Raw genomic sequence first — 18288 nt, 5'->3', positions numbered from 1 at the left:
CTGAGATTATAATAATAATAATGCTGACAAGAAAAATTGCCAAATGAAAGAATGAATGAAAACAATTTACAACATCAACACTTATGCATCTATATATGGTATTTTTATAACTTTGTAATATATTGGTTTGTTTTTAACTGTAAGTAGGAAGTTACGTTTGAGAGAGCTGATGAATATCAGATTTTGTTATGGACACAGAATTATAACATTTTGAGCTGAATACAATGCAAGTGTATAATACGCACAAAGTGACCCTCACATAAAATGTTGTTAATTTAGCAACCAAGCAATTTAAATTGTATTGAAATTAATATGATGCACAGTCTAGTTCTCTTGAGCATAAGGTAGCTTCAATGTGCTGAGGCCTCTTTTGATCATCTACAGTGGACTGGGATAACACTTAGACCAGGGTTCCCCAGTTCGGGGCCTGGAGGGCCAGAATGCAACACAGTTTGCAGATTTCCCTGCTCAAAACACATACTAAAGAAGGAAATTAGCTGCTTAAGATGTGTTTCAGCAGGGAAATCTACAAACTGTGTTGGATTCTGATCCCACCAGGACCAGAATTGGGAAACCATTTCAGCTTACCAAAGAGTTGCAGTTTCTACTTTGAATTCAAAAGTAAATAGTTATTAGAAATAGCTATGATGTAAGAAGCAAAGTCATGAAGAAGAGGAGTGTTATTTGATTATTGAAATGGGACATGCTGCAGTGATGATGCCTTTGCATGCTTTATTTCATTTACATTTACAGCATTTAGCAGATGCTCTTATCCAGAGCGACTAACAACAGTGTTTTCACAAAGCAATAGAAAGAATTCACCTAAAGCTTCCAAATTATTTTCCCACTACATAAGCGGTTGGTGTGCCTCTCTTGACCACTGCAGTTTAATTACTTTCAGGGAATGAATATTCCTTCACCTGTCCTCTGCTGATGCACTGCATGCATTTGCGGTAACAGCTAACAATGCGGTTCTGGCCTAGCTTGAAGGCCATGGACATGATGGCCATACCACCAATGAGGAAGAGGGAGGTCAGCATGAAATAGTTGGGATGTTGTGGCATAATGTCCCCAAAACCAATGGTGGTGAGTGTGATGAAGCAGAAGTATATGGCATCAAGCCTTTCAATTTCTGTTTCCCACAGAGGTAGGATGATACCAAAAAAAAGAATGTAGGAGAAGACCACCACCAGGATAACAATCATAGGGACATCTAACTTCTCTAGGTCCCGCCCAATATTCTCTTCCCAGATTTGGGTGTCCTTTTCTCGGGATATCAGACTGAGCTCGGGACAGGACTGGCTACGTTGGAGGGGTTTTTTGTGGGCGATAATATGGTTGAACGATTGCTGGCTTAGCATCTCCTTTATGTCCATTGGTTGTCGAATGAGCATGTTCTGCCTGAGCATATAGGTCCCATCATGGACAAGAGCGTCTTCCACTGATTTCTCCCTGCGCCTTCTAAAGGACCGGCTGCAGAAGGATGACTTGTATAGGTGGTGCAGGTGCCAGTAGCCCCTGGAGAGGAGGATTGCTAGGACGTCACCCACATCGGTGATCACCAGGAGCATCAGCGGGATTCCTATCATGGCATAACTCATGCAGAACAGCTTCCCAGGCAAAGTCACAGGGTAGATTTTTCCATATCCTGAAATCAACCAAAAATGTATTTCATGTATTATATGCGATACATTTTGTCCCATAGTATAACAGATACGTTTAAATGTTGTTTAAATGGACTGCCAAATCCAATTGCAGATAGTGGCTTTCATTCTGTAACTCACTGAAAATTAATATTTTTTTAATGATATGATGTAAGTGTAACCTTGCCCACTAATTCCCATTAGGCATGACATGGGAATGCATCTGTAGGTGCAGGTCAATGCATGATAAGAAAAAAATCTCAAATAGTATAATAAATTGATATTCACCTTTGTGCATTAACTAGATGCTCTTAGGACAAAAATGTAACTCCAGCCCCCCTGTTTAATCCCTACTTGTTCCATAGCCCCCCCCCCAGTCTGTATAGCCCCCTAGACTAAGCTTGGGTAGTATCAGATTTTTCGTACACCAGACAGTTAATACAGTATACTGTATTTTGACAGTATTTTCAATAGCAGCGTTACTCCTATACTTTGATACTTTGTGTGGGGGTTCCCATGATAAATTTCGTCAAATGAAAATACCACAGTATGTAGAAAAATATGACCACAGTACTACAGTACCAAAGCGTACGCGACACACTCTCCCCATCTTCATTAAAAAGCCCAACTTTGTGTGACTCGTCTCAATGTTCACGAAGGTTCACCAGATCTGCACCTGTGATTGTCCCTTCATGTGCCACTACTGACAAAAAGTGATACGATTAAATTCCCCCCATGACTTTTTGCAGAGATTTACTATACTCACGAGCTTAAGTACACTATATGGACAAAAGCATTAAGACAACTTGCCATTGCATCTACAGGAACTTTTATGACATCCCATTCTAAATCCATACGTATTAATATAGTGTGGGTCCCGCCTTTGCAGCTATGACAGCTGCCACTCTTCTGGTAAGGCTTTCCACAAATTTATGGAATTTTTGCCCAATCATCCAGAGGAACATTTGTATGGTCAGGCACCAATGTTGGATGTGAAGGCCTGGCTTGCAGTCTCTGTTCTAGTTCATTCCAAAAGTGTTCAACAGGGTTGAGGGCAAGGCTTTGTGTGGGCCAGTCAAGTTCTTCCACATCAAACTCGCCCAACCCCGGAAAAATACCAAAAAAACCTCCACCAAACTTTACAGTTGGCACAATGCAGTCATGCAGGTTCTCCTGGCATCTGCCAAACCCAGACCCATCCATCAAACTGCCAGACAGACAAACATGATTTGTCACTCCACAGAACAAGTTCCACTGTTCCAGACTACAGTGGTGACATACTTTACACCACTCGATCTGATGCTTGGCATTGTGCTTGGTGATATTTGACTTGCGTGGAGCTACTCGGCCATGGAAGCCCATTCCATGAAGCTCCATGAAGCACAGTTTTTGTGCTGGGGTTATTTGCCAAAGAAACATTATAACTCCGTAGTTTTCATTTAGGTTCACAGTGTAAATGAAATAGTTCATAATCCACATTTTGCCTTTTGCAAATCATTGAAGGCATGTTGGTGACTTTTTCGCACTGTGCACCTCAGCACTCAGCGACCCCACTCTGTTACTTTACGTGTCAGGTGTATCTCAAATTACTTTACATTTCATGGTTGAATTTCTGTTGTTCCTAAACCCTTCCACTTTGCAATATAATACCACTTACTGTACAGGCCACCGTGAAAAATCTAGCAGGGAAGAAATTTCATTAACTAACTTATTGCAAAGATGGCATTCTATGACAGTACCACGCTTAAACATACTGAGCTCTTCAGAAGAACATATTCTTTCACAAATGATTTTATACACCTATAGCAACGGGTCTGAATGAAACACCTAAATTCACTGATTGAGACGTGTGTTCCAACACTTTTATTCACATAGTAAATCTTTATAGCAGCTCTCTTGTCCTGCCACCTAGCACTGCTGCTTCAGTTTTGGATTAATTAAATACTTTTTGACTTACCACATTCGCAAGGTCTTTTCACATTCATAATGTTCTGCAGTCACCCTTCTCTTTGCTGTCACAGTGCAGCATTCAGTTTTGGTGTGATCTGTATCAAAATTTCACCAGTTCTAAATTGTTATTCATATAATGTGACTGCAAAATCAGAAAAAGTCAAATACTTTTTGAGTTATCATGCTGAAGAGAAAGTGTCTGGCATACCATACCGAATCCAAAGCCATAGCTGTGTTGAAATTTAAGGGCTTAATCCTTCAAAGTACCTGCTCTAGAAAACATGGTCAAATGGGATGGTCTGGCCATCGCAAGTTGTTCCTGCTCATACCCTGTAGTCTCAAAGTGCCCCTCCTATCTTCTAGCTGGGACACACCCACTTCACCTCTGCTTAATGAATCTTGAGAAATGTTGGGCTGCAAAGGATCCGTGGAGTGGATCAACAAAACTCAACTCAAAAGCAAAAGAACTAGATTGCAATTGTAAGACCCTTCCAAATAAAAGTCTTCTCATGCTACTGTGATGCCTTCTGTCTTTGAATGCAGCCTTTGGAGGGTGCAGTCCCTGAAATCAGACACTGCCCTTATGCATTCCCCTTCCGTGGAATACAATTAAAGATGGGGATACGCTGCCATCTGCTGGTAGTTTTTGAATTATGCAATAATCTAGATTTGTTTTGTTGTTTTATATATATATATATATATATATATATATATATATATATATATATATATTTTTTTTTTTTTTACAAGTGGGCAGTATTATTAACTCAGTTCAGTTTTGTGTGTATGAAGTGTATAGGTTATCTTGTGGCATTCTTCTAGTAGCTCCTTTGTCGCACACAGTCCAACAACATGTCATCAGTTATTGCTTCTCATCTGGCCTTGGTGTTTGTCTGTATGAATTAATACATGTCTGTGGGTGTAGTGAGTGTCTTGTAAACTATCACACTCCTGTTCTTCCAAGAACAGGCACTGGTTCACTGCAACCTTGTCTGGAAAAGTTGCTGAAAATTGATGGCTGTGTGCATGTCTACTGCCATTAAACAGACAAATAATTGTTATATACAGTATCTAACAAAAGTGAGTACACCCCTCAAATTTTTATAAATATTTCATTATATCTTTTCAAGGGACAACGCTGAAGATATGAAACTCTGATAGAATGTAAAGTAATCAGTGTACAGCTTGTATAATGGTGTAAAGTTGATGTCCCCTCAAAATAACACACACAGCCATTAATGTCTGAACTGCTGGCAACAAAAGTGAGGACACCCCTAAATGAAAATGCCCAAATTGTGCCCAGTGTCAATATTTTGTGTGGCCACCATTATTTTCCAGCACTGCCTTAACTCTCTTGGGCATGGAGTTCACTAGAGCTTCACAGGTTGCCACGGGAATCCTCTTCCACTCCTCCTTGATCACGTCACGAAGCTGGTGGATGTTAGACACCTCGCGCTTCTCCACCTTCCGTTTGAGGATGCCCCACAGATGCTCAATAGGGTTTAGGTCTGGAGACATGCTTGGCCAGTCCAGCACCTTTACTCTCAGTTTCTTCAGCAAGGCAGTGGTTGTCTTGGAAGTGTGTTTGGGGTCATTATCATGTTGGAATACTGCTCTACGGCCCAGTTTCCGAAGGCAGGGGATCATGTTCTTCTTCAGTATGGCACAGTACATGTTGGCATTCATGGTTCCTTCAATGAACTGTAGTTCCACAGTGGCAGCACTCATGCAGCCCCAAACCATGACACTCCCACCACCATGCTTGACAGTAGGCAAGACACATCTGTCTTTGTACTCCTCACCTGGTCGCCGCCACACACGCTTGACACCATCTGAACCAAAAAAGTTTATCTTGGTCTCATCAGACCACAGGATGTGGTTCCAGTATTCCATGTCCTTAGTCTGCTTGTCTTCAGCAAACTGTTTGCGGGCTTTCTTGTGCACCATCTTTAGAAGAGTCTTTCTTCTGGGACGACAGCCATGCAGACCAATTTGATGCAGTGTGCGGCATATGGTTTGAGCACTGACAGGCTGGCTCCCCATCCCTTCAACCTCTGCAGCAATGCTGGCAGCACTCACACGTCTATTTTCAAAAGCCAACCTCTGGACATGACGCTGAGCACGTGCACTCAACTTCTTTGGTCTACCATGGCGGGGCCTGTTCTGAGTGGAACCTGTTCTTTTAAACCGCTGTATGGTCTTAGCCACCGTGTTGCAGCTAAGTTTCAGGGTGTTAGCAATCTTCTTATAGCCTAGGCCATCTTTGTGTAGAGCAATAATTCTTTCTTTCAGATCCTCAGAGAATTCTTTGCCATGAGGTGCCATGTTAAACGTCTAGTGACCAGTATGAGAGTGTGAGAGCGATAACACCAAATTTAACACACCTGCTCCCCAAGGACACCTGAGACTTTGTAACACTAACGAGTGACATGACAACGGGAAGGGAAAAGGGCTAATTGGGCACAATTTGGGCATTCTCATTTAGGGGTGTACTCACTCTTGTTGCCAGCAGTTCAGACATTAATGGCTGTGTATTGAGTTATTTTGAGGGGACATCAACTTTACACCATTATACAAGCTGTACACTGATTACTTTACATTCTATCCAAGTTTCATATCTTTATCGTTGTCCCTTGAAAAGATATAATAAAATATTTACAAAAATGTGAGGGGTGTACTCACTTTTGTGAGATACTGTATATATATATATATATATATATATATATATAGTTTACATGCGCCAATTCTGACTGTGGGGTTAATTTGTAACAAGAGCACAGGATGAGTGAGATATTACTACAACAGAAGATTTCTGTGGCATGAGTACATTTTGTGCAACGTAATGTGCTCCCCCACAGGTTTCTCTCACTTATTTACCAAGCTGCTTATTTACCCTGCTTGTTGTCTAAAACCTAGACCCTTTTCTGTAACCAAGCATTGCACTAAGTATTGTTGTAGTGGCAAACTGTTAAAAACCATGGTACCATGATGCGAAGATGCTGTTAGCACAGTAAGTTAACATAGAGCAGCCATGTAGACCTTCACTGGATCAACATTAGGTGTTCTTTATGGTTGACGGTAATGGTTCACAACATCTCTAAAATAGGTAGATAAAAGTACATTGGATGTGCCTAAGAAATGTGCAGACGTAGTTTGCTTTTAGATGGCTTATGTCTGATTTTTGACCTTCAAATTTAAGGGTTGGATCCTTCAGCCCTTGATTTTTGACGTTCCTGTATGTAGAATAAGCTATATAATTGTCCGGATGAGTTTAGACATCCATCCATCCATTTTCCAAACCGCTTATCCTACTGGGTCGCGGGGGGTCCGGAGCCTATCCCCAAAGCAATGGGCACGAGGCAGGGAACAACCCAGGATGGTGGGCCAGCCCATCACAGGGCACACTCACACACCATTCACTCACACATGCACACCTATGGACAATTTAGTAACTCCAATTAGCCTCAGCATGTTTTTTGGACTGTGAGGGGAAACCGGAGCCCCTGGAAGAAACCTCATGACGACATGGGGAGAACATGCAAACTCCACACACATGTGACCCAGGGGGAGACTCGAGCCCGGGTCCCAGAGATGTGAGGCAACAGTGCTAACCACTGCACCACCATGCCGCCCCCTGAATTTGGACATTAGAACTGATGATGTATTTTCAATTAATTAGAGAATTAATTAATTTGCAGGCTTAATTCTTTTAGTTCCTAGCTGTTTTTCAGCTGGATACCACATCCAACACATCACCGTCTAACAAACATACATATTTCACAGTACGTTGTTAAATGTATATTTAACTTAATTTCTGCCCATGGAGAAAACAGAAAGTAACACAACTGAAGTATTTTTCATTTGACTACCAGTATGTGAGGAGTATGTGGGTTTGAGGCTCCCTCACAATGCAAGAAATGTGCATCATACGGAACTCCTCTAGAAATCACTCATTCAACACAAAGTCATCCGTTTTGTTTATTGGGTTTTTGTTTCTTCGTGTTTCCCTATTAGGTTTTCAGTCTTTCTGCTGTATTTTCTATGTAGTCTTACAGGGGGTATTTTCCGTACGTTGCTTAAATCATCAGAGATCAGATGCCTCATCTTAGATGAGCTAATGCCGGTGAAGGAAATCTCGGATAAGTCGGTTTTTCAAACGCTGCTGTGTAGTAGATTAGTCTAGCTGGATCCATTCACCCGAGATGACTCTGCGTGCCCGTGCTGCTTGAAAAGCCCATATATATCGAGTCTAGAAAACTTGATTGGCGAGTCTCTCATTGGTTTCCACAAAACGTCAAAAAACTGGGCGCAATCTGAGCAGGACCTTTTATTAGAAGGGTATGATGAATTCAAAGATCTAATATATACTAAAGGAAACACATGAAAAGCAGCCCAAACCAGAAAAGACGGCTGGCAAAAAGTGTCTGACAAATTAAATGTGTAAGTAGTTTTTAGTTATTGTATTTATCACTTGAATGTAGTATTATGTTTCCAAAGTTTCATTATTATTTTACTGTCATAATTACAGATCAAATACAAGCAAGACATGGGAACGAGTTAAAGTGAAGTACAAAAAATATACTTCAAACTGGTAAACACAACATTTCATCTATATATCTATATATATATATCTATATCTATATATCTATATCTATATATCTATATCTATATATCTATATCTATATATATATATCTATATATATATCTATATCTATATATCTATATCTATATATATATCTATATATCTATATCTATCTATATATCTATATATCTATATCTATCTATATATATATATATATATATATATATATATATATATATACTGCTCAAAAAAATTTAAGGAACACTTTTTAATCAGAGTATAGCATCAAGTCTATTAAACTTCTGGGATATTGATCAGGTCAGTTAAGTAGCGGATGGGGCTGTTAATCAGTTTCAGCTGCTTTAGTGTAAATGAAATTATCAACAGGTGAGCTAGAGGGGCAACAATGAGACGACCCCCAAAACAGGAATGGTTTAGCAGGTGGAGGCCACTGGCATTTTTCCCTCTATCTTTTCTGATTGTTTCATCTCTAGTTTTGCATTTGGCGACGGTCAGTGTCACTACTGGTAGCATGAGGCCATATCTGGACCCTACAGAAGGTTTGCTGTGTGTCTCAGCACAGTCTCACGGGCATGGAGGAGATTCCAGGAGACAGGCAGATACTCAAGGAGAGCTGGACAGGTCCTTAACCCATCAGCAGGACCGGTATCTGTTCCTTTGTGCAAGGAGGAACAGGATGAACACTGCTGGAGCCCTACAAAATGACCTCCAGCAGGTCACTGGTGTGAATGTTTCTGATTGTTTCTGTCCTCTAGTGGACCCTGTGCTCACTGTCCAACACCATGAAGCTCAATTGCCATTTGCCATAGAATACCGGAATTTGCAGGTCTGCCACTGGCACCCTGAGCTTTTCACAGATGAGAGCAGGTTCACCCTGAGCACATGTGACAGACGTGAAAGGGTCTGGAGAAGCCATGGAGAACATTATGCCTCTACCTGCTAGACAACAGCACCTTGACTGCCATTAGGTATCAGGATGAAATCCTTGAACCCATTGTCAGACCCTATGCTGGTGCAGTGGGTCCTGGGTTCCTCCTGGTGCATGACAATGCCCGGCCTCATGTGGCAAGAGCATGTAAGCAGTTCCTGGAGGATGACGGAATTGATACCATTGACTGCCCACCACGCTCACCTGACCTAAATCCAACAGAACACCTGTGGGACATTATATTTCGTCCATCTGATGCCACCAGGTTGCACCTCAGACTGTCCAGAAGCTCAGTGATACCCTGGTCCAGATCTGAGAGGAGACCCCCCAGGACACCATCTGTGGTCTCATTAGGACCATGCCCCGACATTGTCAGGCATGCATACAACCACGTGGGGGCCATACAAACTACTGAGTATGAGTTACTGTAATGAAATTTCGGCAAAATGGACTAGCCTGCTGCATCATTTTTCAATATGATTTTTGGGTTGTCTTAGAATTCAGCCCTTTGTAGGCTGATAATTTCATTTCCATCAAACGATGTGGCATCCTTTCGTTCCCAACACATTACCCAGTCTACATCAGTATAGATATCCAGCATGACTTTTTCCCCCATTGATATCTGATGTGTTCAAAGTGTTCCTTTTTTGAGCAGTGTATATATATTTAAAGCTATTAACCCATTCAGGTATTGTCCCATTGCACATTATACTCATACATTCGAACATTAATTAAAATTCGTATGTAAAGCAATCTGGGAAACAATGGAATGTGCAACAGTCACCATGAGCCCAAAATGTTAAACCAAATGTCATGACAGCTGAAAGGACCTATTATATTAGCTATTAGCATGATTTGGCACAAATCACGAAATGGTTTGATTAATTAATTAAAATAAAAACATAACAATATTACAAAGGTCAAACGTGAAATGCAATGACTGAAATTGAAAAAAAAAATCTGTTAAAATAATATGAACAGCAAGATATTTTTATATTTTGTTTAGTCAGTCTACTTTTAAAGTTTGTTAATGAAAAGCAAAGACAAGATATGGTTATTTGTGCAGAACATTTCACACAGATGCGATTGAAAGTATTTTACGGAGATCAAATAATACAGAATAACATTACGCAGTAAGAATGCCTGAATCTTGGTTACTGTCCAGGACACCTACAATCTCAGACACTCAGACTCCTTGCTCAGTCTCTTAAGAGCCCCAATCAGAGCGTCCATTGACTCCGCTAAGATCACGGCATCGTTGGCAAAGTCAAGATCACTAAATCTTTCTTCACCAACGGACACCCCACAGCCACTGAACTCCACGTCCCTGTCCAACACCCAGTCCATACAAGCATTGAACAGACTAGGTGCAACAACACACACCTGGCGAACCCCAGAATCTGGGAAGAACGCGGAGGTTCTTCCTGCACTCTGCTCAGCACTCGCAGTACCAGTGTACAGGCCGGCCATGATGTCCAGTAACTTTGGGGGATCCCACGAAGTCTCAAAATATCCCACAGGGCAATTCAATCAACTGCGTTGACCACTTTACGGAAATAGAGAAAGGCTGCAAAGAACTTCTGCCGATATCCGAGAACCCTCAGCACAAGGATACGGTCCATGGTAGACTTAAAAACCAAACTGCTCCGGTCGCTGACAGGCAAGCAAGTGATCACAGATCCTGTTAAGGATGACCCTAGCAAGGACCTTACCTGGCACTGAAAGCAGTATTATCTCCCTGTAGTTGCTGCAATCCAGGCAATCACCCTTCCCTTTCCAGATAGGGACTATAAGTCCTGTTTTCCAGTCAGCTGGGATGATGCCTGACTCCCAAATGGAAGCAAAGATTGCCTGCAATTCCAGGAGGACAGCCTTACCACCAGTCTGGAGAAGTTCACCCCGGATACCACAGATCCCTGCAGCCTTCCCTACTGTACCTCCAGCTGACTCACCACCCGTGCAATCTAAGTGAGACTGGGTGGTTCACTTCATCTGAGGATCAGCTTCGAGTATCATAGACACAGAGATGTCCAACATCCCAGCTGGAGGGTCAGCTTTACCCCTCTGGGGTTGAGTGCCTCATTGGCGACGCAGCATATTTTTAGCGTGTATTTCAGTTTATATCTCGCTGAAATCTTAATGTAGAATCATGAAAAAGAATCTGTGATCTGTCTTCTTTTCAAAACGTCCATTGTCGGAAGTATTAAAGTTTTTAAAATTAGGTTAAATCGACAAAAAAGTAAACAATGTCACCTTTCTTTGTTTTATCTGCATCAGGGGCGTGTAGCGCTGCCCTCACCTGAAGATCGCTATTCGCTTTCTAAATAGGCGCATTTCCGCGTATTCAAATCGCATTCGCATGGTAATTTGATGAACAACGCAACGGTGAAACGTGATCCAGATACATCCCCCTCAGCACCATAAAAAGGGGGGGGGGGCGGTGGCCAGGTGTGAATGGCTCATGCCTACACATGAAAGCTGCTACATATTCAATGGGAGGAGACCAAAAACAGTGACACGAGTTAGCTTTTTTTATTTATCCAACTAAATGTTGCAACTACACAATTTCTTCATGTATCCAAGACTTTGGTGATCAGATATCTGGAATCAAAACAAACTGCCACCATTGCTTACTATATACTTTTATAATGTTTCTGCAAGTGTTCCAAACTACATTTTGCAATGTCTATACTTTGATGTCAAATTACAAACTTAACATAAATCTCACATATTTATGAAGTACACTAAGATTAAGATGAGTTTAATGACAAAATAAATGTAAAAGAAGTAATTTATTTGCCATGAATTAAGTTTATGATACTGAATGAAATGTGTGACCATGCCCCAGTCAGTGAAAGTGTTTCCTACCCCTAGACCCCAGAGAGTTAACGTCATACCCAGGACAGGATGGAGGAATAAACTTAAGCAAGAAAAGAGGGTAATTACATGCTTTTTTGACTTAAGTGCATGGGAGAATAGACCCCCTCAGTGAATATGAAATATATATTTTCATAAAAAAAAAAATCATTTGGCAGTCATTCCCATTTGAATCTCTTTATTTAGCATAAAAATTACATGATTAAGGAAATTAGTTTGAGGAAAGCAAATTAGGCCACAAATGGAAAAGAAACTTTAATATAATTTCAGAGAAATTAATCTGTTGATATAGCCACATATGGTTCTCTGTCACTGCAATTGGTACGGAGCAGATGGCAGATTTTTATAGAAAAGCATGGCCTTCATTTAATTTATCAAAGCTAATAATTGTCATATTGTGAGACTGAATGATTATTCATGCTAAAGTCAAATGAAAATTCTAAATGATATTATATATTTATTAAAAGTAGATGTTTGGCTTGATGGTACCCATGACCTTTTCACAAGTCACTTTTATCAAGTTCAACTACAAAATTAGAGTTTAAAGTTTTGTTTAGGAAGACGTCCTTTATAAGCAGTTCGAATAAAGGAGTATATGTTGCCTACATTTTGTGCCAAGTGACTTCCTACCAGACCAGGCACTAGTCCATGAAAACTGACATTAGCATTAAAACCTAATTATTTTATTTTGCCATGAAACTTAACATTATATTGGCAGTGCAAGTATATAGAACAACTCGGTTCTTCAAAAAAATTAGACCAAAAATGTAAATCTCATAATAAAACATATATGTCCATAATTGTAGTGTAAACATTCTTGTGTTTCACAGTATGTGTTAGAAATTTTCATAGCACCATTGGGCAGATATAGTGAAGACTAGGGGTGGGCGCTATCCACCCAAATATAGGCCTACTGCTGATTTTTCACAATGGAACAAACCTCGGCTGGCGTTAGCTCCTATGACTCAGAGCTATTTTAAGCCTAGCCCTGAGTATTTTAGCTCGATGCCAATTAACCGCCGTGAAAAAAAAGTTAAGCCTTGACTCCTGTCTTTTCAATAGCTAGAAACTCCCCTGGAACAAGCCATCTCAGAAAGTGTCATTTTATACCAGAAAGTCAGTCAAATTCTGGAAGTATGTTCTTTTGGAGATCGCATAGTATATGTAGGCTACAAATTTTGGAGAACGGGCTGGGTCGAAACACGCACATTTTAGTTTAGATCACAATAAAAAAGAAAATTAAAATTTTAATAATTTGCCCTTTACAGCACATAACCTAATCATAATCTATTTACTTGGAAAGTTATTTAAATACTTACCTACTGTTGATAATACGGTGCAACAAAAAAACAGCGACCCAAAGAAGTTCCACCTTTCTGGGTTTTCAAGCCATATAGGATTGAATTTTTTTGTGATTTGATCCACCTTCTTCATTAAAAGTTCCTGATTATCTGAAAGAAAATATGACAACGTTGAAACATTTAGTTTAATCCATATAATTTAATAGGCTATGCCGTTTACTAAATAAATTCAGTATACCGAATTAAGGTAGTACTTGATTTACAGCTACAATTTCAATGAAATTACCAACTCCGGTTTTTAAGAAAAAGAAATTTATTCCTTAAAATGGTCTTACCAGAATTATTTACTGTATCCACGAGTGCGTGAAGGAATGCATTGTATTCATTCTTTGTCGTGTTAGATTGACCTTCAATGTGACTAAATACCAAAGCCCCAAAACAGCCATATACCACGAGTGACAGTATAAGGCAGACGTGGGGAAATATAGTCCACAACAACCGGGAGCATCTGGATCTCTCCGCGATGTTTCGGTTTTCAACTGCACAAGACATCTTTCGAGCCAGTGCTGTTAGACACAATGAAGCAATGTGTTCATTGGCAATTTTTCCATCTCAAGAAGTCACAAAAGAGGGAGAAGCACAGGTGTTCTGCCCGTTTTTCCTACCTAAAAATCATTCCAAGCAATATTACGCATGCGTAAATAAACTCTACATGCATGACCTGTCTGCAATATGTCTGAAACATTTTGCTACCGTTGCGAGTTTTCGTGCATGCTTTATCTTAAATGTTATTCATATTTCGTTGATGCTTGTATTTATAACTAACAATCGAGTTGATCGTTAATACAAATTGTTTGTATTCTTACGTACTCTGAATTCCGTAAATATGTTTCGTGAAAATTTAACATTAACTCAAAATTGCTAATTGTTATAACTGTTAAAATCAGTTCAAACAACTCAATCATTTCAGTTCAGCTTCATCTATTGTTAGGCAAATTGTATCGTGTACTAAAAACAGTGTTCCTTTCAAAAGGAGACATTACTTGAAAAATATCAGGAAACCGATCGCTTCAATTTTTTAAGTATGTTTAATGCAGAAGTAGTTGAAGCACAGATCACATTCAGAATAGAACTGTTTGACGGTTAAACCAGTGTTTATTTTAACACTATGCTGGTACATTTTAAAAATTGTACTTTTATCTGTTAGAAACTCAAAGCCTTCCTGTCAGGATGTTCAGAGAAAAAGATCAATGCTCAAGTGTCGTCCAAAATATAAAATGGATGTTCAACTGATAATGGTAAGCATCGTTTACATTTCTCAAAAGTTTAAAGGTGACATGAATTTTTTATAAGATAATCCAAAATCTGTATATCATTGGCAAGGCTTTGGTTTTGTTTACTTACAAATGTCATGCCTCCATCCAGCGGGTTAATTCACTATGCTTCCCAAACCGGTTTATTTGATGCCAGCCTTAACTATATATGTAACTGTCAATTGTCAGTTCGCACATTTTCACTATTGAGATGTACAATATACACGTCCACATGCTATTCTCACTCTCTTTTATAGGCTACCAAGGTTAAACTACTAAAATCATAAAGACTGATATCTGAAACCATCTTGCGAGAGGTCTTCATTTATTAGGAGAAGGAATGACACGGTTATCAGGTATCTATTCAAAAATGCGTTCATAAAGGGTTATATTGTACGTTATAGCTGTACAAAATCCATCAGAAATTGTGGTCCTTGAAAATCGGATTTTTACATTTGTGGTTCGTAATGCAGTGTATAGATGGTGGGATGGAAATTTTCATCAGTAAGAAGTTTCACCCGCTTCTATTAAGAGAGAAACTCGCTTGCAAGTCATTTATGCTTTTATATTTGTCGAGAAGACACTTGAATGCTGTACGTCTGCAAGACAGAAAATTATTTCCGGTACGTGCAGATCAGAATGCAGCTGGACGCTTCTCGAATGATAACACCCTAGAAGAACCAAATGCATATATCATATAATACAATGCATTGGTTTTATAATACTGTACAACGGCGGAGTGTGCATGTCCCAGCATGCCTTGAAGTAAATAGTCCCCTGTTGTATTGTTATTGTTAATAATTTGTGTTTCCTAATTGTGGCTGGTATGTTTGCCCGTGTCTTACGCGAACCTTGTCCGATCCCCGCGTGTCTTTAGCATTGTTACCCATATAAGTAAGTCTTCTCGTCATTTGTTTTTTTTCTACGCCTCTTCGGTTGGTGCGCGGAGCTCCAGTACAAATGAAATGTAACTGCAGTATATATTTAAGTGCGAGACATAAGGGCATGACGAAATGAAATACTGTTACTTCGTGTTTCGTGACACTCAGCAGTGTATTAAAAGTTTCATCTAAGTTTGCTTGTTTTATTGGATCTGATCAAAGAATTGCAATGACAGTTAATGCTTAGAATGCTTAGAAAAGCATAGGTTCACAGGAAAAGAATTACATGTTAAATATGTCTGGGTTCTGTTGTTCTGAAAACACAATTGATATTATTCAAAATTTCAGTATTTTCTTTATAAATCATGCTTCAGGTAATGACAAATAATAAATCAAAGATACATATTTTTTAATAGCTCAGAAGTCTTCATTTGTTTTTGTAAAAGTCCCAGTGTGTCCTTATATATCCATTTCTCTCACCTCATTCCTCTCGTTCAAGTGTTCTGCCTGTAAAGGTGCCTTGTAGCCAAGGCAGCTGAAATGTCTGCTTAATGTTAGTGGTGTAAATATTTACATAAAGGTTTTAATACAACATGTGACAGGGTGCCCTCCGCACAATGAGACCAATGAGACCAAATGTGTTAGAGAAATTGGTCTTAAAAAGTGTGTTTGTATGCAACACTGTAAGTGTTTGTCACTAGTGAGCCTAGGAACAGAGTTGTACTGATATTTATACCGCATATTGTAGGCATAGAAGTAGAACTCCATGCGCTTATTGAATAATACCACTTCATCCATCCATCCTCCAAGCCGCTTATCCTACTGGGTCGCAGAGGGTCCAGAGCCTATCCCGGAAGCAATGGGCACGAGGCAGGGAACAACCCAGGATGGGGGGCCAGCCCATCACAGAGCACACTCACACACAATTCACTCACACATGCACACCTATGGGGAATTTGGCAACTCCAATTAGCCTCAGCATGTTTTTTGGACTGTCGCGGGAAACCAGAGTACCCGGAGGAAACCCCACGACGACATGGGGAGAACATGCAAACTCCGCACACATGTGACCCAGGCGGAGACTCGAACCCGGGTCCCAGAGGTGTGAGGCAACAGTGCTAACGACTGCACCACCATGCCACCCCATAATACCACTTCAAATACTTTGAAATACAAATGTAGAATCGTACTTTTAGTTGGCTGTGCTGTTTTTAGGGAATCAGGTAGGAATATAATAATTTGCAAATTATGCAGATCATCCTGCAAAAAGCTTAAACTGATCGTTTAGTAGCAGTTAGTGTGATTATATAAGCAAGGGCATACCTAGACTTTCTGGGCCCACTGGAATACTGTCACATTGCCCCCCCCCCCAAATTTTGCCTGTATATCTTTTACGTATTCAAGGGTCCATGCCAAGTGCTGAGTGCCCTGAATCTGCCAGAGTATCCATGCCCCTCCAGTACCCCACATATAAGGTTTGTATATTACAGTTCAATGCCCTGCCACACCAAAATGCTTATACTTACACTGATGAACCAAAACATTATATCCACCCCCATATGACTTCAGTAATGCAGAGTGTGTCCTTTTTTTCTGGCATCACAAGATTATCTGCGCAGCGCTGAAAAAGGTTTACTGATATCAAAAGGAGAAAACAGAAGCTTGCTGCTGAACGAGAGCAGGAGGTGGGAATGAGAATTTAATTATGTTTGTGTGTTTTTTATTTTAATTTTTGGTCTGCCATTTGAAAGATATAAATACAAGTGCAATCTTTGTTCGAACAAAACGCAACCTACAGGCTTTAATGTGTTTTAAAATGTTCCCATAAGAGGCAATAGGGCTGTGAGTTTTCTGCATCTCACAATTTAGTTTCCTTACCAGGCTACAGATGATTCAGCTCTTCTGCCAGCTGACCGCTCCGTGCCCGTGCTGCTACCGCTGTACACTCATTTGTTGGCTTCAGCGCATGCAGTTCAGCAGCACGCCTTCTAAAAGGCTCTAATTTGTCCTCATTTATGTCCAACAGACATCCATCACGCATGGCACAACACACACCATGCCATAAAAGAATGCCACAACCTTCTGAGGGCTGTTTTGTAGTATTCTACCTGACATCTAAATATCTGGAACACAATCCAAATGTGCTTTCAGTTATAGTAGATGCTTACTTCTGATAATGGACTCAAAAGGTTTTTAATGATACTGTAGTGCTGTGCAGACCAAGGCATTGCGAAAGACAAGGAGATTTGCTTGCCAGGTTAGAGGTAAGGTGGTGGGGTTAGGGTGGCACACGATGATTACAGTGCATTGCCACACCCACTACCGACAAACCACCTCAGGGATGAAAACCTGAGTGCAGCTGTGCAGGGGATGATACCTGAGCACCACTCAAAAGGTTTGAGTGAGTTTTTGCGGGTGACTGGAGTGCCAACCTTGCCACCAACCCCCAGATCTCCCTGTAAGTTGCAAGTTCATGCCCAGGATGAAATAAGGTTAAGGGCCTTGCTCAAGGGTCCCATGGAGTAGGATCACGCCTGGCATTCACGGGATTCAAGCCAGCAACCTTCCAATTGCTGGCACAGATTCCTCACCTCAGAGCCACCACTCCGCCTTACTGGGACAGAACACGCTCTTTATTCTAGGCATTCAATGAGCACCGAACCCCAAATACACACAGTAATGAGGATCGGACAGAGTACACACAAGACACAGGTTAAAATAGGGCGCTTTTCCACCGCACCAGGTACCGTACTTTCGGTACTTCCATAAAGTACCAAAAGTATGGTGGTACT

The 18288-nt window shown here is 40.5% G+C and overlaps 1 protein-coding gene and 1 long non-coding RNA gene across 2 annotated transcripts; one reads left to right on the top strand and one right to left on the bottom strand.

Annotated features, from left to right (window-relative positions):
- Window positions 1-887: 887 nt before the first annotated feature.
- kcnk18 (potassium channel, subfamily K, member 18) lies at window positions 888-14378 on the bottom strand. Its single transcript, XM_049008490.1, has 4 exons — window positions 14173-14378; window positions 13638-13868; window positions 13321-13452; window positions 888-1648 (listed from the first exon to the last, which is right to left on the bottom strand). The coding sequence occupies exons 2-4, from the start codon at window positions 13852-13854 to the stop codon at window positions 888-890; spliced, it is 1110 nt and encodes a 369-aa protein (XP_048864447.1). The 5' UTR covers window positions 13855-13868; window positions 14173-14378.
- LOC125738942 (uncharacterized) lies at window positions 13810-14921 on the top strand. Its single transcript, XR_007396936.1, has 3 exons — window positions 13810-13945; window positions 14510-14600; window positions 14873-14921. It is a non-coding gene; the product is annotated as an uncharacterized LOC125738942 (long non-coding RNA).
- Window positions 14922-18288: the final 3367 nt, after the last annotated feature.

The sequence above is a fragment of the Brienomyrus brachyistius genome, chromosome 3 (genome assembly GCF_023856365.1).
Source record: "Brienomyrus brachyistius isolate T26 chromosome 3, BBRACH_0.4, whole genome shotgun sequence".
Classification (NCBI taxonomy): domain Eukaryota; kingdom Metazoa; phylum Chordata; class Actinopteri; order Osteoglossiformes; family Mormyridae; genus Brienomyrus; species Brienomyrus brachyistius.
The sequence above is the reverse complement of the archived record's forward strand: the minus strand, read 5'-3'. Positions and strand labels throughout refer to the sequence as shown.

Excerpts from the sequence above, each read along its gene's own strand:
- kcnk18 (XM_049008490.1), bottom strand. The coding sequence starts at position 13,854 with ATGTCTTGTGCAGTTGAAAACCGAAACATCGCGGAGAGATCCAGATGC. Across the intron at positions 13,453-13,637 it reads GGATACAGTAAATAATTCTG|ATAATCAGGAACTTTTAATG; the intron begins GTAAGACCATTT and ends ATTTTCTTTCAG. Across the intron at positions 1,649-13,320 it reads CACCGTATTATCAACAGTAG|GATATGGAAAAATCTACCCT; the intron begins GTAAGTATTTAA and ends GGTTGATTTCAG.